Source organism: Ptychodera flava, chromosome 12, assembly GCF_041260155.1.
Source record: "Ptychodera flava strain L36383 chromosome 12, AS_Pfla_20210202, whole genome shotgun sequence".
In the NCBI taxonomy this organism is placed as follows: domain Eukaryota; kingdom Metazoa; phylum Hemichordata; class Enteropneusta; family Ptychoderidae; genus Ptychodera; species Ptychodera flava.
The window spans coordinates 5189813-5213541 of NC_091939.1; the positions used below are offsets into that span (position 1 = coordinate 5189813).

The following is a 23729-nucleotide window of genomic DNA, read 5'->3' on the forward strand; positions in this document are numbered from 1 at the left end:
TGTTGTAACAGACAAGTTTCATGTCTCTGTATTGTTGCAGCTAAAAACTTTTTGAAACTGCCCTCGCTCTATGATGCGAAAGATACCCACTCATATATCCCTCTAGTGTCCGTCTCGGCGCTCAGTGTTTACATTAGGTCATTACACTGAAAAGCGCCCATCTGCTCTCTGCCCGCCTTACAAGTTCGCCTTTGCTTCTCGGCAAACATCTGAAAGCAACCCAATACTGCATATTTTTAAGTTATCCTCACTGAAGATTGCTTGCCTGTCCCTTATACCATACGTCCTCCTGTCAAGGAAGTGCGACTTTGTCAGCCGACCCTGAAATAAAGCACATGTGTAGAAAAGTATCACTATAGGGAAAAAGTGCGTGACCAGAGCGAGAAACTGACGCTTTCTCGCAATCGGTGAGAATCTGTTCTTATTCTCACCGCTGTCAGTGAGAAAATTTTAATCTCCACTGGAGATTGGTGAGAAATGCACTCCTTGGCGAGAATCAAGTGTGAGAACAAATTCTCACCGGTGAGAATGGAAATTCTCACTAAGTACAGCGAGAATTGAAATTCACTGGCGAGAATCATCAAGAGCAGACTCGCCGTTCATTGGCAAGAATCATAAAGACTCCGAACTGCAGCGGTGAGAATAAGAAAAGATTCTCACCGATTGCGAGAAAGCGTCAGTTTCTCGCTCTAGTCACGCACTTTTTCCCTATAGTGTATTGTGCTCCGCTGGGTGAAGTCAACATGGGAAAATTGGGATGAAAATATTATAGACGCAAACCACTGTCCGAAGCTTGAAATAGCTTTTGGGACCTTTTACTAGGAATATTGGTGGTTTAGCTCGTCGGCTAATACGCGTGCGCGTAAAACTACCTGATCGAGTTGACCCAAGCATGGAGGTATAGTTCCATGACCCAAGCAATCAGCGCAATCGTCCTTGGCAGCGTCACAGATGTCGTTGCGGTGCTCATGACCTGCGACCTGACGAACAAAGGGAAATCCCAGAGGGTAACCATGAGTGGCCTAGATTTTGTTGAACGGGCAAAGCATTTCGTTGTAACCGTATTTCAACTTCAGGCTGTCAACAAGAGTCATCCTCATTTACCATTATTGTCCAGCTTGCTGAAGGTGTGAATGACTTCTTGCTGCGTGTTGATACAAGGTCGGCCGGCGCACTTCCCAAAAACCGAGTTACGGAAACATTACATGTAAGTTTTAAAAAGTTAAATATTTTCACTCGAGGACACGGCCACTCCCTACTTGGCGATATCCATGGATCGCTTTCTACAACTACAAACCGACATGGCATATGTGATCGTAATTTTTCCCCGGTAATTAATCGACTTGTCGGACAAAATTTGTTTGGTGTCAAGACGCCGCTCCCAAACTGGAGTTGTAAAAGAATTTTTTTTTCATCAGACTTTAACGTTGCCCCCTCACTAATTTGTATAGCAGTCGATCATCCCGCTTATGTATTTTCATCTAAACGACCACAAGAAAATCGGATATTAGTTTAAGACTCTCCGACTGGAACCAAGTCAACTCTTGATGTGCCAAGCCTCGTTGTCATGAGGGAGTAGCGGCCATTTGTAGTCGAATAGTTTGGCATTCAATGTTGGCACGGATTCAGCACATTCTCGTGGGATTTTATGTCCCCTTCTAGGTTGAATAGGGCCCCAAGTATGCATGGCTTTCATGATATAAATTGGTCGTAAATTGATAAAGGATACGTATAGTCTCTGATGCATTTATCTGTTCTTCAACGTGTTCCGTTGGATTTATTTTTAGTGACAAAGAAAATTTTAAACGTGAAATTTATTCTGAAATTTATGATTCATTCATTTTCTTGAACTTGCAAAAACCTAGAAACAAGAATTCCCGACCCGGTCGAAATTCAGGCCACAACTGATGAACTTGCAGTACTGTTATTTCGCGAGGAAGATTTTTTCCAGGAGAATTTGAGAGAAATAACCATTCGAGTGTCTAATAAATAGCTAAGCTCGATAGCTGCTGCCAGTGTATCTTAAAGGGAAACATTCGTCGGAACTGCGCCTGTGCGAGCTTTTTTGTTCACAATGTATTTCGTGCGCGGTATCCAGATGCACCTCATCATCATAGCTACAACATTTAAATTATACGATGTTGATTATGAGAGAAATGTTTTATAATAACTTTCATCAATTACCATCATACCTTGGATACAGTGTTTACATTTGTCGTATGGATCCCTTACGACCTTTGCGCGCAGTGCCGACGACTGTATCCCTTTAAAGGTATACTGTCACCTGTTCCAATTTCGCCACAGTTACCATGGAAAGAGAAAATCTGACCAATCACAGATTTTAAGCGGGTGGCCGCTTTTTAAAAACAGCGCCCTCACATGGGCATTTTGAATACCAAGGAACGCCCCTTTAACCATATATGGGCATATTTAGAATACAGGTGACTGTATACCTTTAAGATTTAAACATAGGAATGTGAAATGCTGTCTCAGTGCCTACCTTCATTTGAAAGTGACTATCTCGATAGGTAACAGAAGACAATCGTTTCGCATTTTAAATACTATGATTCCACTCCAATCCGCCATACTGTGATAGTTGTTAAGCCCTGTGGCTGTCCAGGGCGAGTAACAACACAAATTCACAAACACCAACCTCTAGCCATCCGACCTCCCCAAAATATGGAACCGCCAAAAAAGGCGTTCAAGTAAAATGATATTTGCAGAGTGTTTCAGGGGCGACTGAAGACCAGTGGTAACGCCTTTGGTTGCCAACTAAAGATGGACTTTCTTAGGGACTCTAAGAAATAGGAATGGTATAAGTGGATTGCCTAGCTTACTAAGATTAAAACAAAATGCTTCGTGTCCCTCAATCTTCAGTCTTGCCTTGTTTCCTAGCTGAAGGGCGCATTTGCTTATGTTTGCACTGTTGACATCAGTTGGCAACTTTGAAAATAGAAAAGCGGGCGGGAAGGGAGTAGGATTAGGTGTTTGTTAGTGCCTGGTAAGGAAAATAGTGGCGATTACAGGTCGATTTAGAGCTTTTTGCATCGGGTTGACGGGTTCAGTGAGGTTTTTGTAACGGGGAGCGGGCAAGACGAGAGTACTAGTTTCAATACGGGGAGCAACGGGGAGATGGTGACGACTTGGTCCCATGTGAAAACAGCAGGGGAGGGCGGTTGCGGATAGCTGTCACTTTTGAAACTACATTTTGAAGTTCATATATCGTTTAAATAAAGTATTTACCGGTACATCTAAAATACTTCTGAGTATAAGGCTGACAGAAATCTGCTGCACGAACCGAAACCCCATATTAAGCGTGACAATGGGTTGAATCTGAGATAGAAAACATGGGACACGCATACCGTGCGTGGATGTTATCATATTTTAGATAAGTGATTACCGAATTAGAAAACTTATCATCGTACAGTGCATTGATATATTTAAATTACTATTATGCGGTTTATCGATTTTTATGCATATAATGTTGTAAAAACACTATTTCCTCATTAAAATGTGTAATTTTTCCGGTTTTAAATCCCGAATTTGTCAAGTTAAAATAGTTACAGTTCACTTTCAGTCAAATGATGACTGTGCGGCCCGCGACGTCATCAACAAGTCAACACTGAATCCTATTGAGCGAGCGACGTTCGATATTGACCGCGGATAGTCACGGTATAGCGCTCTAAATATGCCTCGAGGATCGTCGCATGGCATTACCACAGCCACAACAGCTGGGGGATAGCCACTCCGGAATATCTTATTAAAACTATGAATATTAATAATATATTAATAAAGTAGTGATATTCAATTATTCAAAGTTTATAATTAACAATAGATTTTTTAAGAAATCGGGAAGGTGCAAATTTACAGGTAATATCCCTGTTCGGTAAGTTCAAACATTCTCGGCAAATACAACCTACCCATAAACGACAATCCAAAGTGGTATGAGCCTGCGTGCAATAAATTGATAACACATCGGTAGAGTAGTCAGAACGTGACACCATTTAGGGTCTATGGTCACACAAACACGTACCGCATTGACGCCTCGGAGATAAAGTTATCTTGATTTGTCGCCGGTAAACACAGAAATATATTTATGTTCAAATGGTTGGACGTAGATTCTATCGAGGGCTGTCGACCTTGTCTAATACTTAGTCGTTCCTGTTCATCGCTGCTAGTATACACTGCGCCGATACTTTTAAATGCAGTCTTGGATCATGGTCATCGACACGTACAGTCCGACCTGTGACACAACTTCATACCCTGGGTATGTACTCAGTTATCCTTGCAATTGTATACATACTGTTGATCTTTATCAGGACAAATATAGTAGAAAGATCAATCAATTAGATGTCATCAACCTTTCTGTATGGGTTGGAAAATTGTCATATACGTCCACGAATCATTGACTAAATCCACACAATTCGCACGGTCAGCACTTGATCAACGTCCAAGGTAAGACAGTGTAACGTAATTGCACTACAATATCACTAAACTTGCTCCAATTTTGTTGGCATATAAACATTGAAACAGAATAAACTGAAGAAGTAAACTTCAGGAGAATGTTGCATTAGTGATAGTGGGCGAAGGCAAAGGTCCAATAAGTGCTGCCAAGAAAAACCAAGCGATATGCATAGCCTGCTAATCGTCTCGACTTGACATAGAAATCTATCATACGCGGATGATGTCGGAATTATGTCACGAAGGACTACTTACAGAAACCATAGACCTCCTTTTGGGGGTTTATGTAACAATAGACTCCCCTGCCGGATATTTCTAATCCATTAAAGCCGGTATGCATCCTCACGTTGGTTTTTGAAAGGTAACTCATTTCTTGAACTTTCCATGCGTCATCATAAACCATGCTTGCAGTCTGAAGAAACCCAACCCTAAAAGATCCATCAATAATTCTGTGATTATTGGTCCTTTCTCGTTAGATACACAAACACTCTGCATGCTTATGCCAAGTTAAATGTTTTGCCTTTAACACCTATGTCCTTTATAACCACAAAATTAATTCTTAAATCACAGCATACACCTTTGGTTCACAGACAAAGGCTTTCTTTATTCTATAGATCAGTCGTTTCGTGTGGATGATCACGTATATTTTTTATGGCCATTGTTTTGCTGGTGATCATGTTTCATCCATTCACAAGATTCTTTTACCTGAAAATATTACCTTTAACCTCCGTCAATTGTGTATGCAGCTTGGTCGTAAATCAAAACAATTTAACCTATCCAAAAAAGACAATACTCATATGTGGCGTTGGTTGAGAGCAAAGGTGTACGGGGTTTCAATGTGACATGCGCAGAGGAAAACAGACACAATTTATTGCAAACACGATTGAACACTGGCGTTAGACGAGCGCCCGTGCTATATAGAGAGTGCCAGCACAAGTCGATGGGATGGAATAGTAAGGTTGACTCACAGGCGCTAGGCTCATCGCAAAGTCCATGGTCTTACATTTTGTAACGGTACCTGTTGGAATGTATTCATACTCAATGAACACGCAAATTGAATTTATAAAAGTTGATTTACTATATGTTAAATGAAGTTAAGTAATGGAAGGAGCAGGCACACCTATATTGTGCTGAGTATCCCTCTGTTCTGCGACTAGAGTGCCCGGTCGCTCGGATCGCTTACTAATACGACATGCGACCGAGCATCGCTCTGGTCTCAGAACAGAGGGATATACCCGGCACATCATTGGACTTAGCATTGAGCCGAGAGCCTGTGGGTTGACGGAGCACACATGGGAGATGTTGGTCGGAAGAATTGAAGGGAAGGGCCGGGGGGCGGGGTCACTCGAAAAATTTGAACAAACAATTTGAACTGGTTGTCTAGGTTGTTGTGTTGTCGTTATCTTTGTATCTTGTACATTAAATCTGAATGGTATCAACTCCTTTATTGTACATTTGGACAATTTACAATGAATATTCAAACGTTCACACGAAAATACTATCTGTTATATATAGCATTAAATTATCCGTAATCAAACTACAGTCCATTCACAGTGTGCCATGGAACCTGTACATTATTGGCCCACATGAATTATTAACGTCTGTTGGTGTTAATTTCCCGGCACTGTCACACCCCGTCTCAAAGCTATTGTCACCTATACAGCGACCCGTACGCTGGAAATACATATGGTCTCATCGTCTCTCTCAAATGCCACCAGCGACCTCACATAGGTAAGACGTGGTCACATTTTCCTCATCTTTCAATCTCGAGTACATACGATAACCAGTGACTTCGCAAACATTTTTATTTTGTGAATTACAACCGCGCTCAAGGAACCCAGAGTGTACGTATGAAGATATGAGGATACTTGTAGGCCATTTTTACATTTATTTAACTTGACATTTTACATACATATATTCATATATATATATATATATATATTATATATATATATATATATATATATATATATATATATATATATATATATATATATATATATATTTTTGTTTTTCTTTCTTTAAGTATAAAAATAAGGTAGTGAACACGTCTCGTAACAGTAAAATATCTTGAATAAACACATCGATCCGGTGTCAAGGTTTCATGGCTATCACAGAGAAAATCGTGACATATTTTGTATTTTTGGGGATTATTTCTTTCTTCGTCCTATTAGTGGCTGCCTCGTGGTGCTTTTTGATAGGTAAATAGATAGATAGATAGATAGATAGATAGATAGATAGATAGATAGATAGATAGATAGATAGATATATAGATAGACATAGTAAACCTTACAAAGCTATACTATTTTGAAAGTGGCAAAAACATAAACAAACGCAAAAAAGCAAGATGTCTGTCGCTAAAATATTCCAAACTGTTGGCAAGTGGAGTCACTTTTGATGAAACGCCATATTTTCTCAAATTACAACAATTACGTACTAAATTACACGATACATGCGTGAAAAATGTTAGCTTATTAATATGGAAACCATAACACAACCTATTGCTCGTTGCTTCACGAACTCTACAAATACAGATTGTGGTTAATAATTTGACCAGTAACAGTACGCGCCAGAATATGTTCGCACATGTACGGCTCCTGGTGACGCTACGTATGGAGAGCGGGTTACTGACCGTGAGTACGATTACCGGATAAGTCATGATACCCTTTTACGCACAGAGCACGTCAACACCTTGAGAATTGAATAAAACGGTACTGTATCCACATCTCTAGTTTTTCTCTGGGTTTCTCAACACTTTGGTTTGCACTTCAACGTCCAGTGTACACTCGGTTATTTTACTGCATTCTCGCGAGCCAGAGCATAATTTCCGCTCCGCTGACCTACGCAAAAATCAAATCTATTTTAACGGGTATAGCGCTAAGCTGTTACCGTAAAGAGGCGAATGGTCTACGACGATGTTTTACTGGAGTTTTCCTTTCACTTCGACTTTCGACCCTACAAGGCTCTGGGTAGGCGTATGGTTAAAAAAGTATTAAAGGGCAGGTCGGTTTATGGGAACCAGGCACCCAGATACTTGGCCTTTACATGTAATGGAATAGCTGACGCAATAGTGAAAGGAATAGGCCCAAAAGAATTCTGTTTTCGGTATGCGAATCATATGACGGTGACTCCAGTATGACAGAATAAGCCTTCGGAATGTCTAAACAAGCATCGTAACAAGCATCGTATAAATTGAATATCACCATGCTTACATGTAGAACTATATGGAATATTTCGACCAAAAAACTTGTATAAACAAGCATATTTTTCTTCGTATTCGTGATATACCTGGTATTCCCCGCTGTTCATGTAATTCTTTCAAACCATAGAGGTAGTAGCATACCAAACACCGTGTAAGAATAGCACAACGTGCTTAAAAAGCGTTCTTTGTCTGACCCACATAGCACATCGGTCTAAGTTGCTCTTTGATTTGACTCTGGAATTGTAAACGATACCCTTAAATTTAAAAAATCTGAGAGCAGGTCGAAATATCCCTAAAGCGTGTCTACATTGATATGTAGAGATGACATGTATTTCTGCAACGTTGCTAGGTAGTCGATCGAAGGCCTGGAATCGAAGTGTGAGGCTAAAAGGCGAACCTAGGTAGTAGTGTACCACCGAGGTTCGGCCTTCTGCCTTCGATCCCGGGGCCTTCGGTCGACTATCCAAGCAATTAACACTGCAAGCACCTGTGATGAAGACAATGTCATTCATAAATGACCTTAATTAGCCTGGCAAAAACTCCGTTCTGTGTGCATTCAAAAAATCTCAAATTCTGTGGCTTGTCCGAGTACAGAAAGTAAGTTTCGCTGAGCTTATATTCAGCTGAAATTAAAATTCCGCTAGTTCAGAGCGGCCTGAATTTTAATAGGTCAGAGCGAGCGCGACCGTATTGTTGGTATTTGTAACGCATGCGTACCATGGACAGTACCGATAACCTTCACTGACAGCATATGTCATTCGTCTAAACAGCATTCAATCTGGGACAAAATTCCTGCGGGCGGATAAAAGCGAGGTTGCTGCATCAGATGCCGTCAGTTTGCTGTATGTACCGTCACCTTTTGTACAAGTTTAGCTATACGTTTGTCCTAACTTGTTCAGTTCTGGGTCCCAACAAAGCGTCATCGTCATATCGCTTTGTTCAAACAGGAGCCTGACACCCCTATGCATTGTGCACTGTACGATTCCCACGATTTCCCACTTTACCGCTGACCTGAATACACCATGGCATGCATATATCTGCTCGGTCTGATTTGCGAAGTGAGTGCGTGTTTGAGTGTATGAGTGACTGCGAGCTGCATGGACGTAAAAAAAGACATTTTACGTCCATGCTTGTGCTGAGAGTAGCAAGCAAATGGCTATATGTAATGCACAATACGTATGAGTGTGTACACCGAAGTTTCAACGCATTTAATCTGTTAAACGTTTCTACAACCAGCTTGTATGAACTGGAACTCATCAGAGGTCACCAATTATCGAAGTGATGGGTGAAAAAGCTGCCAAGAAGAGAGAAAATGAAGATAACTTTCAGCAGTTAAGAAAGCCCAAAACGATTGCCATATTCCTCTCATCTATTTGTTGGGTAAGTTTCTTTTTACTGCGAGAGTAGATCAGAAAGATCAGTAATGTTGATTGTGAAAGCGGAACAATGAAAAGTATAAATGTATTTTAGTTTAACTTTCTGCCGTTCGTGCCCATTCTGAAATAAGCAATATAAATCGACACTGTCATCGACTCAGTTGATCAAATAGAGGGGACCCGCCGTCGGTTTGCGGAATTTTATGGCAAATGGAGAAATTATAAAAGTTAAACAGTGTTTTGAAGCTTTACAGAGTTTTCAATACATGTTTCTCAGAAACCTTGTAAGATTCATAACTTCTAAAATTTCATTGATGCAAAATTGACGTATCAGTGTCGGATGAGAGCAGTTTGGACCCTATCATATCCCAAGTGATGATGGTGCTGCATAACCCGGGCGCTATGTCAGTCTGTAAGAGAGTAAACTTCAACTCGTAATTATCGAAGGCATTACACGTGATTCTGCTAATCATGACACTCAACCCGTCATTCCCCCCCCCCCCAAATCCTGCTGTGCTTATACGGCCTGTGTGCCAGAACAGCCGCTACATTTTGAAACAACAGGTAAATGAGTGGAGCAGACCTTATCTGGTTGATATGTTGGCTCTTTGAATCAGTAGAACGGTGACAGATTCAAGATTATGCGGAATCAACTTGATAGCAATTTGTGCCACGGTGCCTTCTGTTTACGACATGGTACATGTAGTGTGCTTAATAGAACGTCATGCCTTGCTGACTGTAGCAACACTTTGAGTTGCAAAACAAAATTCCCCGCGTGCCCATTTTTGTTGTACATCATGCGAATAGTTTCGTGAAGGCCGCCAAATCGTGACGTCATACTATCGTGGCCGAAGACTCATCAGAAAAGGAGACTGAAGAATTTGCACACAATCACCCACACACCGGACAAAGCCCTAGGTCGACGTGAACGACCTCAAATAACCTTCTGTGAAGGTACTTGAAACACGCTGCGTGTCTTGCGCTTTACAGAACATACCTCCAAAACTTGTCCGAAAATAGATAAAGGGTTTCATACAGTTTCGTCTGTTGTATTTCGCTGCGAAATTGAAATGATTCATGGACATCAATGCGACGTCGGGTCAGCCAACAACCCGATTTCGAGGATTCGTCGCCATCGATGATATTACTCGCGAATATGCCATTTAAAGGTATTTCGGACAAAGCGAAATGTAACGATAAAGTAGTAGACGCCATTCGCAACGGCTCTCTCAAATTAAATATGCAACTTCCCCATCCGAGCACACCGGTATTTCTGTCTCACAACCGCCCAGCAGAAACCCTCGCATGCCCTCTCCTCGCCACGGAAGCTCCCCATGGCTTCCTTCAAGTCTACTTTTTGACAACCCTCGGCAAAGCTCTACAATACCCGAACCATACTCTCTGCCCGCTCACTGAGCTTTCAAAATTGCGCGTTTGTGGAGGGACGGTGGTTTCTGGAACTAGACTACGACACTGCCCGCCCGTCCCCGCGGGTTTATGAAAGTGCGCCCGTCTTCAAGGAACCACTTACTAACATTTTTTTTGCGAACGATTTTGTTGGCAGCCCTGTTACTGTTAAGTCACCCAGAACGAGTTTATTTTTACCCGAAATGGTGGCAGCAAAAAGGTCAAAAGCCTTGCTGCTGGTGACCTTAGTTACGTGTGGTCAGGTGTTGTCACTATTATATTAAGCTGACGGTGTGCAAACGAAATGACAGGGTCGCCGATTATTTTAACCTTTCTCCTAACCTAGTACGTGCCTCGAAAGAGAAAGCCTTCAACTTTTGTTCAAACTTTCATTCAACCATTCTCTTTCAAAATCAAGAATAAGAATCGGGGGTACGTGCAGATTTTGGTACTAGAGAAACAAATAAGCCGAGATTTACCGATATTTAAGATTCAAAATGGCCGCCATCCCTGTGTTAACTCTGAGGACAAAAAAACTTTTTTTTTCTAATTTCGAAAAACTAAGCCGGTGAAAAGTTTTCTTACACCAAGAGCTTTAAAATGAACCCCACAAGTGATATAACAAAAAAGACCTTTAAAATTTTGGGAGTCCGAATATCTGTCCCCGAGGTGCATTCTACCTCAAGGACCGTCGATCATCATAAAAGCACACTCATAAGAATCTTAAAGTATTCGTTGTATTGCCGACATCGCGACACCCACACATCTTCCGCCCCGAGCCCATGAAAACGAAACTCCTTACTGCGAAAGCGGTTTCGGAACAACTACAACAAATTCCTTGCGATTATGGCGCATGCAAAACGAATTGAGGTCCGACTTCCCCCACCCTCACACACACACGAAGAAATTAATACATCATGTTTTATAATGATCGACGGTCCCCTATAGCATGTAGTGTAAGGCAACAATACACATGTTTAGAGGTCTAAGAGGTCGCGCTAAGTCGCTGGAATTGAGTTTCTTGGAGAACGCGCCTCGGAGACAGATGGTCGGACTGTCAAATTTCTACAAATCTTTTCTGATCTACCACTTATAGGGGCTCATTTTAAAGCTCTTGGAGAAAGAAAATCTTTCACCGGCTTAGTTTTTCGAAATCCAAAATTTAATTTTCCCATGTCGGCCATTTTGAATTACCAATATCGCAAAATGTTGGGTAATTTGTTTCGCTGGTTCCAATCTTTGAATGTTGACCCTGATTTTTAATCTTTATTTGGTAAGACAATGGTTGAAAGCTCCATCCAGGAAAATTTGAGCGAAAGTTTAAGTCTTGCACTTCAAGGCACAATAAATTTAAAGCGACATTTGGCACATGTCATGTCATCCACATACACAAACACAGGGAGACAATCCTAAACTGACGTGCTACTTATTCACACTACAGGGCCTCGCCAGTTCTCTATACGGTGTCAGTCTCCTCGAATTGCAACGCCAGGTCGGCGTCTCACTCCAGAAGATATCCCTCGTGCTGACAGCTCGTGCAACAGGCCATATGACCGGATCGCTCATATCTGGATTCTGTTACGAACGACTGGAAAACTATCTGGTTCTCGGCACAGCTCTCGTCGGAGCGGGCGTAGTTGGCGCTTGTATTCCATTTGTGGAGAACTACTATTCACTGATGGTGACCACTGTTGTGTGGGGACATTTTACTGGATACATTACACAGGTAATATTTATAACGCTTAAGGTAGAATGCGCCTCAGGGACAGATATTCAGACTCTCAAACATTTACAATTCTGTTCTAATCTATCACTTGTTGGGATTCATTTTAAAGCGCTTAGTGTGATAAAAATTTGTAGGCTTAGCTTTAAGTTCCGAAAATCGTAAATTTAATTTTTCCCCTAGAGTTAACACAGAGATGGCGACCATTTTGAATTTCAAATATTACGAAATCTTGGGTAATTTGTATCTCTGGTTCCAAATCTGTAATCCACGATTATAAGTACTGATTTTGAAAGAGAATGGTTGAAAGATTCCGTAAGGAAGGTTAACTTTGAACAATAGTTAAAGTCTTTCCACCTTAATAACGGTATGTAGCCTTCCGGTTATTTTTTTCAATTTGATGGAGTTTTGCTCAATAAAAAACATGCTGTCGTTTCATTGTTGAAGAACTTGACCCGTTAAAACAGTATTATAGGGTGTCCCTTTTAGTGTGGCAATATCAGATCATTGCACCAGTAGGCCCTAGTCTTCGATTCGTTTTCATGCGCACACGACAGCCACCAAATTGAGCGCAAAAAGTGCATGATAAATATCGTTGGCAGACAAGTCCTTATACAAAATATGTGATGTGTGTGTGGTGGCAACAAAATATTTGGGGGAAAAAGCTCGGATATTATGCAAAATGTCACCAAAATCATACAGGCCAACGTCATTGCCATTGATTTTTTTAAGTTTTGACATTTGACCTTACTGAGACCGCATTGTACGAAATGGCGACTGACTGTATCACAGTTATATTGAGATTCACGTATCATCTTAAAATAACCATGTATATCATAAATCCACATTACAAACAATCAAACAATATCGCACATTATATTGGAATAATCTTTATGGCCCTGATACGGCTTTTGCGGCCCGAGGTCGTACGGCGGAAGGGCCCGAGCGTGCGAGGGCCCTTACGCCGTACGACCAAGGGCCGCAAAAGCCGTATCAGGGCCGTAAAGGTTTTATCATATACCTTATGGAATGATAAATATGTAGTTTACATAATATTCAGCATTGTTTAGGAGATAAAAATGCCTGCGATATCAAAAATTTATCGCCATTTGTGTCAGTTTTTTATAAATTCGATGGCCGCTTCCCGTCGCGGATTGACATACATAATGACGTCATTTGTTTACCTGCAGAATTCTAGAACGCGCAAAGCAACATCTGTACTTTTACGTGACCAACAGAGATCAAGGCTGAAATCGAGGCGTAAGAAGGACAAAGGCGTAATGTCAGTTTCTTGAAATTTATCCTAAACAGGCACGCACCTAGTAGGCCTATACACAGGATTTCACCAGAATTTAGAAATATAAGCTGATGTCACCGGTGCGGCTACACTGTCGCCACGCGCAACTACGATCTGAGCGAGCAGACGTTTTCCTAATCTCGCGCTGGCTTTGTGTACGAATGGAACGTTTGCGGATAGCAACGCGCGTAGTAACCAGAATGGAGTTACTTCAGAAATGCACGCGATTGCCCATATTTGGGCACCGGGCCGGGGCGTGATACGTAAAAAAAATGCACGGATTGAGGGCGCTTCCTCCCATAGGTTTACACAGGCACGTGAATGTAGGTATATGATAAAGTGTAATCCGGCCCTGTAAGATAGTGTTTCCAATACACGTTCTCTTAAACAAGGGTCACGGCATAAATCGACCGTTGCATATAGTCCGTGGGCTAGAGGGGTCTACGTGCACCACCCCCCCCCCAGGATAACAAACCTGTATTTTTCAGAACCCTTGGGATCCCTAGAATACGAAATGGAATTTTAACAGAAAAAATATAGGGACGCAATAGCTGTTATGGTCATGTTTTGAAGGGTTCCGCAAAATCACGATTTTCCAAGCCAAATGCATTTTCGTCAAATCTGTCTTCTTGTAAGTCATGTGCTGAGCTCATTTTTTAACATAACCTCACTTGTTTGGTATCATTAGAAAGGCAATTCATTCTTCTTTAAGATGACATATTGCACTATGCAATATCTTTTACAGTTTTTGTCAAATATAACCAAAACTTACCCCTTACCCCAAAATTTAACATTACAAATTACAGAAATTCTCAAATTCTACCAATTTTTTAGCTAGGCATGATAAAAAATGCAATGCTTTGTCTGAAATCTGTTTTATTTGATACAGGGACATGTCAGAAATATGAAATAGACTTTTAACAGAAAACATATTGGGAATGTACAGCTGTAACAGTCATATTTTGAAGGGTACCGCAAAATAATAGTGTAGCAGATTTGCATGCATTTTTGTTAAAACTGTCTTGCTATAAGTTATCTGCTGAGCTTGTTTTTGAATATAACCTGGCTTGTTAGGTATAATTAGAAAGATAATTTACTAATCTTTAGAATGACATATTGTAACATGCAATATCTTCTATAGTTTTCATGATATATAACCAAAACTTACCCCATACCCCAAAGTTTACATTGAAAATTTCAGTCATAGCTAAAACCAAATTCTACCATTTTTTTAGCTTGACACAAAAACTCTGGCCGTTTTTGCTATTAAATCTATTTTATTTGGTACAGGGACATGTCAGAATTATGAAATAGACTTTTAACAGAAAAAACATTGAGAATCTACATCTGTAACAGTCATATTTTGAAGGGTACCGCAAAATCATAGTGTAGCAGATTTGCATGCATTTTTGTTACAACTGTCTTCTTATAAGTTATCTGCTGAGCTTGTTTTTGAATATAACCTGGCTTGTTAGGTATAATTAGAAAGATAATTTACTAATCTATAGAATGACATATTGTAACATGCAATATCTTCTATAGTTTTCATGATATATAACCAAAATTTACCCCATACCCCAAAGTTTACATTGAAAATTTCAGTCATAGCTAAAACCAAATTCTACCATTTTTTTACCTAGACATATAAAATCTGGCCGTTTTTGCTATTAAATCTATTTTATTTGGTACAGGAACATGTAAGAAATATGAAATAGACTTTAAACAGAAAGAATATTGGGATTCTATGGCTGTAACAGGCATATTCTGTTGAGTACTGCAAAATCACAGCAGTGCAGACTCATATGTGTTTTGTTAACTTTGTCCCATTGTAGGTCATCTGCTGCGCTTATTTTATCACATAACCATGTTTATTTGGTACCATTGAAAAGCTAATTTACTACGCTTTAAAATAACATATTGTTATATGCCATATCTTATGTAGTTTTCATAGCATATGATGAAAACTTACCCCATACCACAAAGTTTATATCGAAAATTACTTTCGTAACTATCGTCAAATTCTACCAATTTTCTAGCTAGACATAACAAATAAGGCAATGCTTTATATGAAATCTTTTTATTTGGTATGGGGGAATGTCAGAAATATGAAATAGACTTTTAACAGAAAATATATTGGGACTCTACAACTGTAACAGTCATATTTTGAAGGGTCTCGCAAAATCACAGTATTGCCAACTCGCTTGCTTTTTTGTTAAATCTGTCTTCTTAAAAGTCATCTGCTGAGCTTGATTGTTGACATAACCTGGCTTGTTAGGTATCAATAGAAACGTAATTTACTAGTTTTTAAAATGACATATTGTAATATGCAATGTCTTGTTTAGGTTTCATGAAATAGGACCAAAGCTTACCCCATACCCCAAGGTTTACACAGCAAATTACTGCAAATCTGAAACTCTACCATTTTTTACAATCTATTTACTTTATATACCAAAGGCAATGCTTGTATGCAATGTATGAAATATGTGTTTTTGTTAATAAAGTATGTTAAAAATATGAAATTAACTTTTATCAGGAACATGATATGATTTTGTAGCCTTTTGGATCATATTTGGAAGGGTACCCAGGTATCAGGGCAAATTTGCCGAAACACATACATTTGCAATATATGGGTTCCCCCTCCAAAAATGATCCAAATGGCTACTAAATTGTATCATCTTCCCGTTAAAAGTTAATTTTATACTAGTGACATACTTTTGTAACAAATAAATCAGATTTTAAACTAGAATTGCCTTTTGTATTATGTGCAGCAAAAAATGGTAGAATTTAAGATAAGCTGTAATTTGCGATTTGAACTTTTTGGGTATGGGGTAAAGTTTGACCATATTCCAGGAAAACTATGAATGACATTGTATATTAAAATATGTCATCTTAAAGAAGAATAAATTTCCCTACTAATGATACCTCACAAGCCAGGTTGTGTCACAAAATAAGTTCAGCAGATGACTTACAAGAAGAATAATTTAACAAAAAAGGTGCCAGTTTGCGGTACTGTGATTTTGCATTTCCCTTCAAAATATGGCTGTTACAACTATACAGTCCAAATATTTTTTCTGTTAAAAGTCTATTTCATATTTCTGACATGACCCAGTACCATATAATACAGATTTGATACCGAAACAGAGCTATTTTTTTATCATGTTTAGCTAAAAATTCACGGAATTTGATCACGTTATCTATGACAATACTTTCAATATAAAGCTTGGGGTATGGGGTACGTTTTGGTCATATTCCATGAAAACTATACAAGATACTGCCTGTTACAATATGTCACTGTAAAGACTATATAATTACCTTTTCAATGATACTAAACAAACCCGGTTATAATCAATAACAAGCTCATTAGACGACTTATAAGATGACAGATTTAACAAAAACGCATGCGAATCAGGAATACTGAGATTTTGCTGTACCCATCAAAATACAGCTGTTACAGCTATAGAATCCCAATTTTTTTCTGTTAAAAGTTCATTTCATATTTCTGATATGGCAGAGTACAATAAAAAACAGATTTCATACAAAAAATTGCCTAATTTTTTATGTCTGCGTAAAAAAATTGCTTGAATTTGACATTAGCTATGACAGTAGTTTTCGATGTAAATTTTGGGGTATGGGGTAAGTTTTGGTCATATTTCATAAAAATCTGTACAAGATATTGCATGTTACAATATGTCTTTTTAAAGATTAGTTAATAATCTTACTAATGATACCTAACAAGCCAGGTTATATTCAAAAACAAGCTCAGCAGTTGACTTAAAATACGATAGATTCAACAAAAATGCACGCAAGTCAGGAATACTGAGATTTTGCGGTACCCTTCAAAATTTGACTGTTACAACTACAGAATTCCAATCTTTTTTCTGTTAAAAGTCTATTTCATATTTTTGACATGACCCATTACCGAATGAAATAGATTTCATACAAATAAATGCCGGAATTTATATGTCTAGGTAAAGAAAATGATAGAATTTGGTTTTAGCTATGACTGAAATTTTCAATGTAAACTTTGGGGTATGGGGTAAGTTTTGGTTATATATCATGAAAACTATAGACGATATTGCATGTTACAATATGTCATTCTAAAGATTAGTAAATTATCTTTCTAATTATACCTAACAAGCCAGGTTATATTCAAAAACAAGCTCAGCAGATAACTTATAAGAAGACAGTTTTAACAAAAATGCATGCAAATCTGCTACACTATGATTTTGCGGTACCCTTCAAAATATGACTGTTACAGATGTAGATTCTCAATATTTTTGCTGTTAAAAGTCTATTTCATATTTCTGATATGTCCCTGTACCAAATAAAATAGATTTAATAGCAAAAACGGCCAGAGTTTTTGTGTCAAGCTAAAAAATGGTAGAATTTGGTTTTAGCTATGACTGAAATTTTCAATGTAAACTTTGGGGTATGGGGTAAGTTTTGGTTATATATCATGAAAACTATAGAAGATATTGCATGTTACAATATGTCATTCTATAGATTAGTAAATTATCTTTCTAATGATACCTAACAAGCCAGGTTATATTCAAAAACAAGCTCAGCAGATAACTTATAAGAAGACAGTTTTAACAAAAATGCATGCAAATCTGCTACACTATTATTTTGCGGTACCCTTCAAAATATGACTGTTACAGCTGTAGATTCGCAATATGTTTTCTGTTAAAAGTCTATTTCATATTTCTGACATGTCCCTGTATCAAATAAAATAGATTTCAGACAAAGCATTGCATTTTTTGTTATGCCCAGCTAAAAAATTGGTAGAATTTGAGAATTTCTGTAATTTGTAATGTTAAATTTTGGGGTAAGGGGTAAGTTTTGGTTATATTTGACAAAAACTGTAAAAGATATTGCATAGTGCATTATGTCATCTTAAAGAAGAATGAATTGCCTTTCTAATGATACCAAACAAGTGAGGTTATGTTAAAAAATGAGCTCAGCACATGACTTACAAGAAGACAGATTTGACGAAAATGCATTTGGCTTGGAAAATCGTGATTTTGCGGTACCCTTCAAAACATGACCATAACAGCTATTGCGTCCCTATATTTTTTCTGTTAAAATTCCATTTCGTATTCTAGGGATCCCAAGGGTTCTGAAAAATACAGGTTTGTTATCCTGGGGGGGGGGTGCACGTAGACCCCCTCTAGCCCACGGACTAATAGTTATTGTTTCCAATAATCCTAGAACGTCTGTAGGGAGAATTCAGTAATTGCAGAGGGGTGGGCCGGGGGATTTTCGCGCACACCTGTACCGTAAAATGTGACCCTCCCCTATCCTCCTGTCTAAAATGTGACCCTCCCCCTTGTCCGACATTCTAAAACTTAACCCTCCCCCCCCCACCACTGCAGTATTCTCCCCAGGAATAACTGAAACAGTATCAGCTAATTTACATAACAATTGGTTCAATTGTTATGTTAAGGACAAATTACAGAGGAGAGGGCTGGTGTTTTTGGAGGGACAGTCGCAATTTATCACACAAGAATATTTGAAGAGATATGGTATTTCATACATTTGAGGGAGGGTTACCATATTTTGTGCAACTATAAGAAGGCAAGATGTGGCTGATTTAGTGCTTCATCCAAAAATATCAAATCATAATACATGGAGTCTGTCAGGCAAATTATTGACAATTTACTCCCCCCCCCCAAACGTGCTATATTTGTACATTATATATGTTTGATAATGTACTTTGCTTAAATTGGGAAGTAAAATGTGCATTCGTGTAGAAGAAATTGGTTTCTGAATTTCATCTAAAAAGTTGGTTCACTATCCATGGCGTCTATGATGAAACTATGAATAATTTTTTTTCAGTACAAAATTAGATAAATCTATGCATTTATGTATGCTTGATTATTTACATTATTGTTCTTGATTAGACTAGAGTGGTTACAAGTCTATGGTTATGCAAGAAATTTGATTTTGGAATTTCACCGAAATGTCGACTCACTATGCATGGGGGTCTATGATGAAACTATGAATAATTATTTTCCAGTACAAAAATTAGATAAATCTTGTGCATTTATGTATGCTGGATTATCTACATTATTGTTCTTGATTAGACTAGAGTGGTTACAAGTCCATGGTTGTGTAAGAAATTTGATTTTGGAATTTCACTGAAAAGTTGATTTACTGTACATGGTAGTCTATGAGAGAACTATGCACAATTTTTTTCAATATAAAAATTAACAATATCTTTGCATTTATGTACATTTGACAATTGATATACACTTTTCCACTTGTTGCATATCTTTTTGTAGCTTGTCTTTTATCAGTTTTAACTGTTCAAGGTGCTTCATTTAGGATACCGCTGCATCTTCTTCGCTTGTGAAACTTGTGGATAATGTGTACGTACTTTGTTGGTGATTTCCTATTCAGGATATATCACACGGACAATCAAAGTTTTGGCCATAAAATCAGCTTCTGTCAAAAGTGACCCTCCCCCAAGATAGGTTTATAAAAAGTGACCCTCCCCCTTGAGCTGCTTTCTAAAAAGTTACCCTCCCCCAATTCCCCCGGCCCACCCCCCTGTAATTACTAAAAGCTCCCTTACTCTATCAAGTGAGAAGTATAATTCACTGTAGTTCACTCACAACATTTCTGATGACGGAGGCGCGTACAGGACGAGTAGAGCCCACGCAACAGCCTGAATCGAACTTGCTTTAGGGACCGTTCAGTTTTTACGGCCGGAGGGGGGCGGCAAAATCTTGTCGCCGGTGTTCAAAAAGATATAGACCCCTCCTGCATTTTTCATGAAAAAAGATGACCCCCCTTTGTCAGATGAAAAAATTTGATGACCCCCCCCCTCCCCGCTGAAAAATAGCCAAAACCATATGTCAAATTTACCCGCACGGTTTGGATTTGAACTCGGTACGCGGCGCACTTTATTCGTGTAGCAGAGATGCCAGTGCACAAACTTCTCAGCCACATCCATGCAAACGTCTGTTAATTAGGACAATTGTAAGGCAATTTTTAACTTCATTTCCATCGACAACTTATGCCCATGGGCATCGTATAAAGTAAACTTTATTGGATTGGTTAGCCAAAGGCAGCCCTCCGGTTAAGAGGGTCATGCCTCAAGGGCCATTACGTAAAGTCAACTTTATTCTTGTGGGACACGAAAGGTAGCACGCTCGAGGGTCGATCGAGGGTCGACCATGGCCGTTGCACGATATAAACCTAATTGGAGTGGGCCGCCAAAGGCGTGTTCCCGTTAAGAGGGTCATGGTTAATACATAAAGTCGATTTATTGTAGTGGCCCGCCAAAGGCGGCCCGCCGGTAAAGAGGATCGATCATGGCCATGGCATAAAGTGAACTTTATTGTAGGTGTTATGTTTTTGAAAATGTGGTGATCCCCCTTTCCTACCAGTGAAAAAGCGATGACCCCCCTTCGCGGATTCCAAAATTACGATGACCCCCCCCCCCTGGATTTTGCCGCCCCCCTCCCGGCCGTAAAAACTGAACGGTCCCTTAGGGGTGACTTTGCCCAGCAAGAATCGCGAGTCCGGACGCAGCGCACTGCCAGATAGCATGATAAGATACGGCAATTATTTAATAGAGAGAAACCCGGGCATCCAAAACTTTATCGTAAAACACCATTAAATTCCCCTCCTGTCTTTGTATACTTCTATCTTTTAAATCTAGCTTTGTTGTCGGAGGTAGTACTCACACTTGACCTGCTAAAGTACTACAATTTACTGATGTGTTTTGCGATTTTGCGCGACATTTTGTAATGAATGTACCACTTGACATCGTTCAAGTAGCTGCGTACTTTCGGTATTTGTTTAGGTTAAGGTGTGACAGGGTGGCGTCCTTGTAGCATTCTGTGCTTGCACGGCGTTCGTTTTTCATTTGCCTGAGTTCAGCCTGGGTCAATAAGTAAGGCAATGTCGTGCTTTCACGGGGGTTACCTTCATGTTGAAAGTTATGATGGTTTCTTCAAATCAAACCATTCACTCAAAAGTAGATGAAATGCATCAACTAGCTTGCTGTACAGGTTTGTCGTCTGTTCCGGAGACCGCCGCCATATTCGAAAATATTTTCATCAGATACCAGATTGTTTTGCCATCGTGCTTTTCTCTTTAAAGATACATTTTTAACTGATCTTTTAATATGTTTGTAACTCATTTCTCGCAAACTACGAAATCCACCCAAAAAGACAAACCAAAACGCATTAAATGGCGACCTATCTTAAAATTCAGTCTTCATCTCTTCACACTTTCAGGCAATCATTACCTGTCCTTGCATCTATGGGGAAAGAAGGCCGGCCCAGTTCTTCAGACAAGCACCTTGCTGATCGCAGTTGGTGGCATGATGGTTTCGTTAATAGTAGCACCATTTCTAACGACTTCTGGCCAATCAACGAGTCGGACACATTTGACCAATGGAAGTGCAGCTAATTACAGCTCCGAAACGAATTTTACATTTGTTGTATTTGATAACGACTCTGCCGTCCCTATGGAACTCGATAAAACTACTGCGCAGTCGCTGTTTTGGGTTCCATACTCTGTAATGGCGTTGGCATTTTTGTGTGTCGCGTGTTTGTACTTTTCTCTCTTTTTAATGTCGTCCCGCAAACTCTGCCTGACGAAAATTAACGACGAATCTGATGTTGGATCAACAGCAAAACAACGCGCCAGTCGGACACTCACTGTTAACAGAAAGAGACCTATTCTAAGAGCAATAATTATAGTCATTTTGTCTGTTTTTTTCTTTATTTACATAGGAAGCGAAGCAGTTTATTCGGGATTTCTGCACACCTTCGCGGTAAAATGTAGCCTGCCTTTCACTGAGTTGACCGCCACTTACTTGAACACGGCGTTCTGGTCAGGTGTCGCTCTTTCGCGAGGCATGGCAATAAAATCTTCCAGTTTTTTCAAGCCTAGGTCAATATTGTTCTTCAACCTCTCCGGTTGTTGTCTTTCGTCAATATTTCTCTCTGCTCTGGGCGATGAAAACATTTACATACTATTCTTTTTCACCGTCCTATTGGGATTTTGCATGGGGTCAGCGTGGGCAGCTGGGGTGATGTGGGCCGAACGGACGGTGACCCTCAGCGGTAGACTGACCGCCACCTTTGTTATGACAGCTTCCCTTTCCTACTGGGTGTTCCCAGTGATTGTCGGGTACCTTTTCAGTAGATTTTCTGTCAACTCAATGATGTACCTCCTGTTGGTTTTGAGCATCGTATCGTTACTGCTATTTACAGTGTTGCAAATATTATCATCAATGTACCGTGGTTCAGACGACTCAAAGAACGAAATCTCGGAACAGAACTACTACTTCTTGGTACCGGCGGGCGAAATTATTTTCATCGAAGCAAGAATTAGCTCGGTGTAAAACGCATTAGAAAAGACACAATCATTATATTGGGCACAGTTCACGTGAAAGAAAGAGGTAGGGGTCACTTTCGGTCAACGTACACAAAGGATTTCCTTCTTATAGCAGGGGAGAGTATGACACGTGGTATATCTTAGACTGTAAGACATCAATACAGGTATCTTACTAGATTACCTACAGCTGCCGTGCAGTGAACGTTGATTCTAATATAAATGCAAAAATGTTAATAATATATGCAAGGTCACCCTCCTTAATTGGACATATTTAAGCTTTTAGGGTTACATTGTTGGCTTTGCACACATGCCTAATATATTTATAATAACATTTTAACCGACTATATTTCAGTAAATGTAACAGAGTTATCAGGACACATATGAATAAAACATGATCGGTCATTGACACATAATCCTTGGGCATTGATGTACATTTATTCATTCAACGATGATATGTCCAGTTTTCACTGTGATTAGACCGTCTTCTTCACATTTTATAGTATAATCTTCCAAGAGAATATTGTACGATCAAACGTTGCTTTGGTAGTTTCTCCCATGCAGCTCGGTCACATTTCGATTTGTTCAAATAACGACGGAATTAAAACATTGTATTTTAGATGAATTTTCAAGGTTTGGTCGAAACATAAAGTCTGCATGTTCCAAGGATGCTCTTATTTAAATTCCGACAAATTATGGAGAAATTTGACATTATGACATTTCGTGAGGCTGTATTGTTGTGATGGTTGTTTATAAAAATCTATTCTCAAACAGTGCACACCATTCCTGAGATTCTGATGGTATCCTTAACTGCTATTTATAGATTTATGTTCAGATTTCCTTGATATTTTCGTTATTTTTGTCATAACAATCAATTACGCTATGTCCTTCTTCCTCGACCATTGAAATGCA

At 39.3% G+C, this 23729-nt stretch overlaps 1 protein-coding gene across 4 annotated transcripts; it reads left to right on the forward strand.

Annotated features, from left to right (window-relative positions):
• Positions 1-1013: 1013 nt before the first annotated feature.
• On the forward strand, positions 1014-23233 carry LOC139144775 (sodium-dependent glucose transporter 1A-like). 4 transcript variants are annotated; one of them, XM_070715507.1, is made up of 4 exons: positions 1014-1207; positions 8900-9043; positions 11888-12172; positions 21713-23233. In XM_070715507.1, the coding sequence occupies exons 2-4, from the start codon at positions 8945-8947 to the stop codon at positions 21782-21784; spliced, it is 456 nt and encodes a 151-aa protein (XP_070571608.1). In that variant the 5' UTR covers positions 1014-1207; positions 8900-8944; the 3' UTR covers positions 21785-23233. The 4 variants fall into 4 exon arrangements, with proteins under 4 accessions (XP_070571608.1, XP_070571611.1, XP_070571609.1 ...); XM_070715510.1 differs by lacking the exon at positions 1014-1207 and adding an exon at positions 4411-4455; XM_070715508.1 differs by lacking the exon at positions 1014-1207 and adding an exon at positions 8075-8505.
• The last annotated feature ends 496 nt before the right edge of the window (positions 23234-23729 follow it).

Excerpts from the sequence above, each read along its gene's own strand:
- LOC139144775 (XM_070715507.1), top strand. The coding sequence starts at position 8,945 with ATGGGTGAAAAAGCTGCCAAGAAGAGAGAAAATGAAGATAACTTTCAG. Across the intron at positions 9,044-11,887 it reads TCCTCTCATCTATTTGTTGG|GGCCTCGCCAGTTCTCTATA; the intron begins GTAAGTTTCTTT and ends TTCACACTACAG. Across the intron at positions 12,173-21,712 it reads TTACTGGATACATTACACAG|GCAATCATTACCTGTCCTTG; the intron begins GTAATATTTATA and ends TCACACTTTCAG.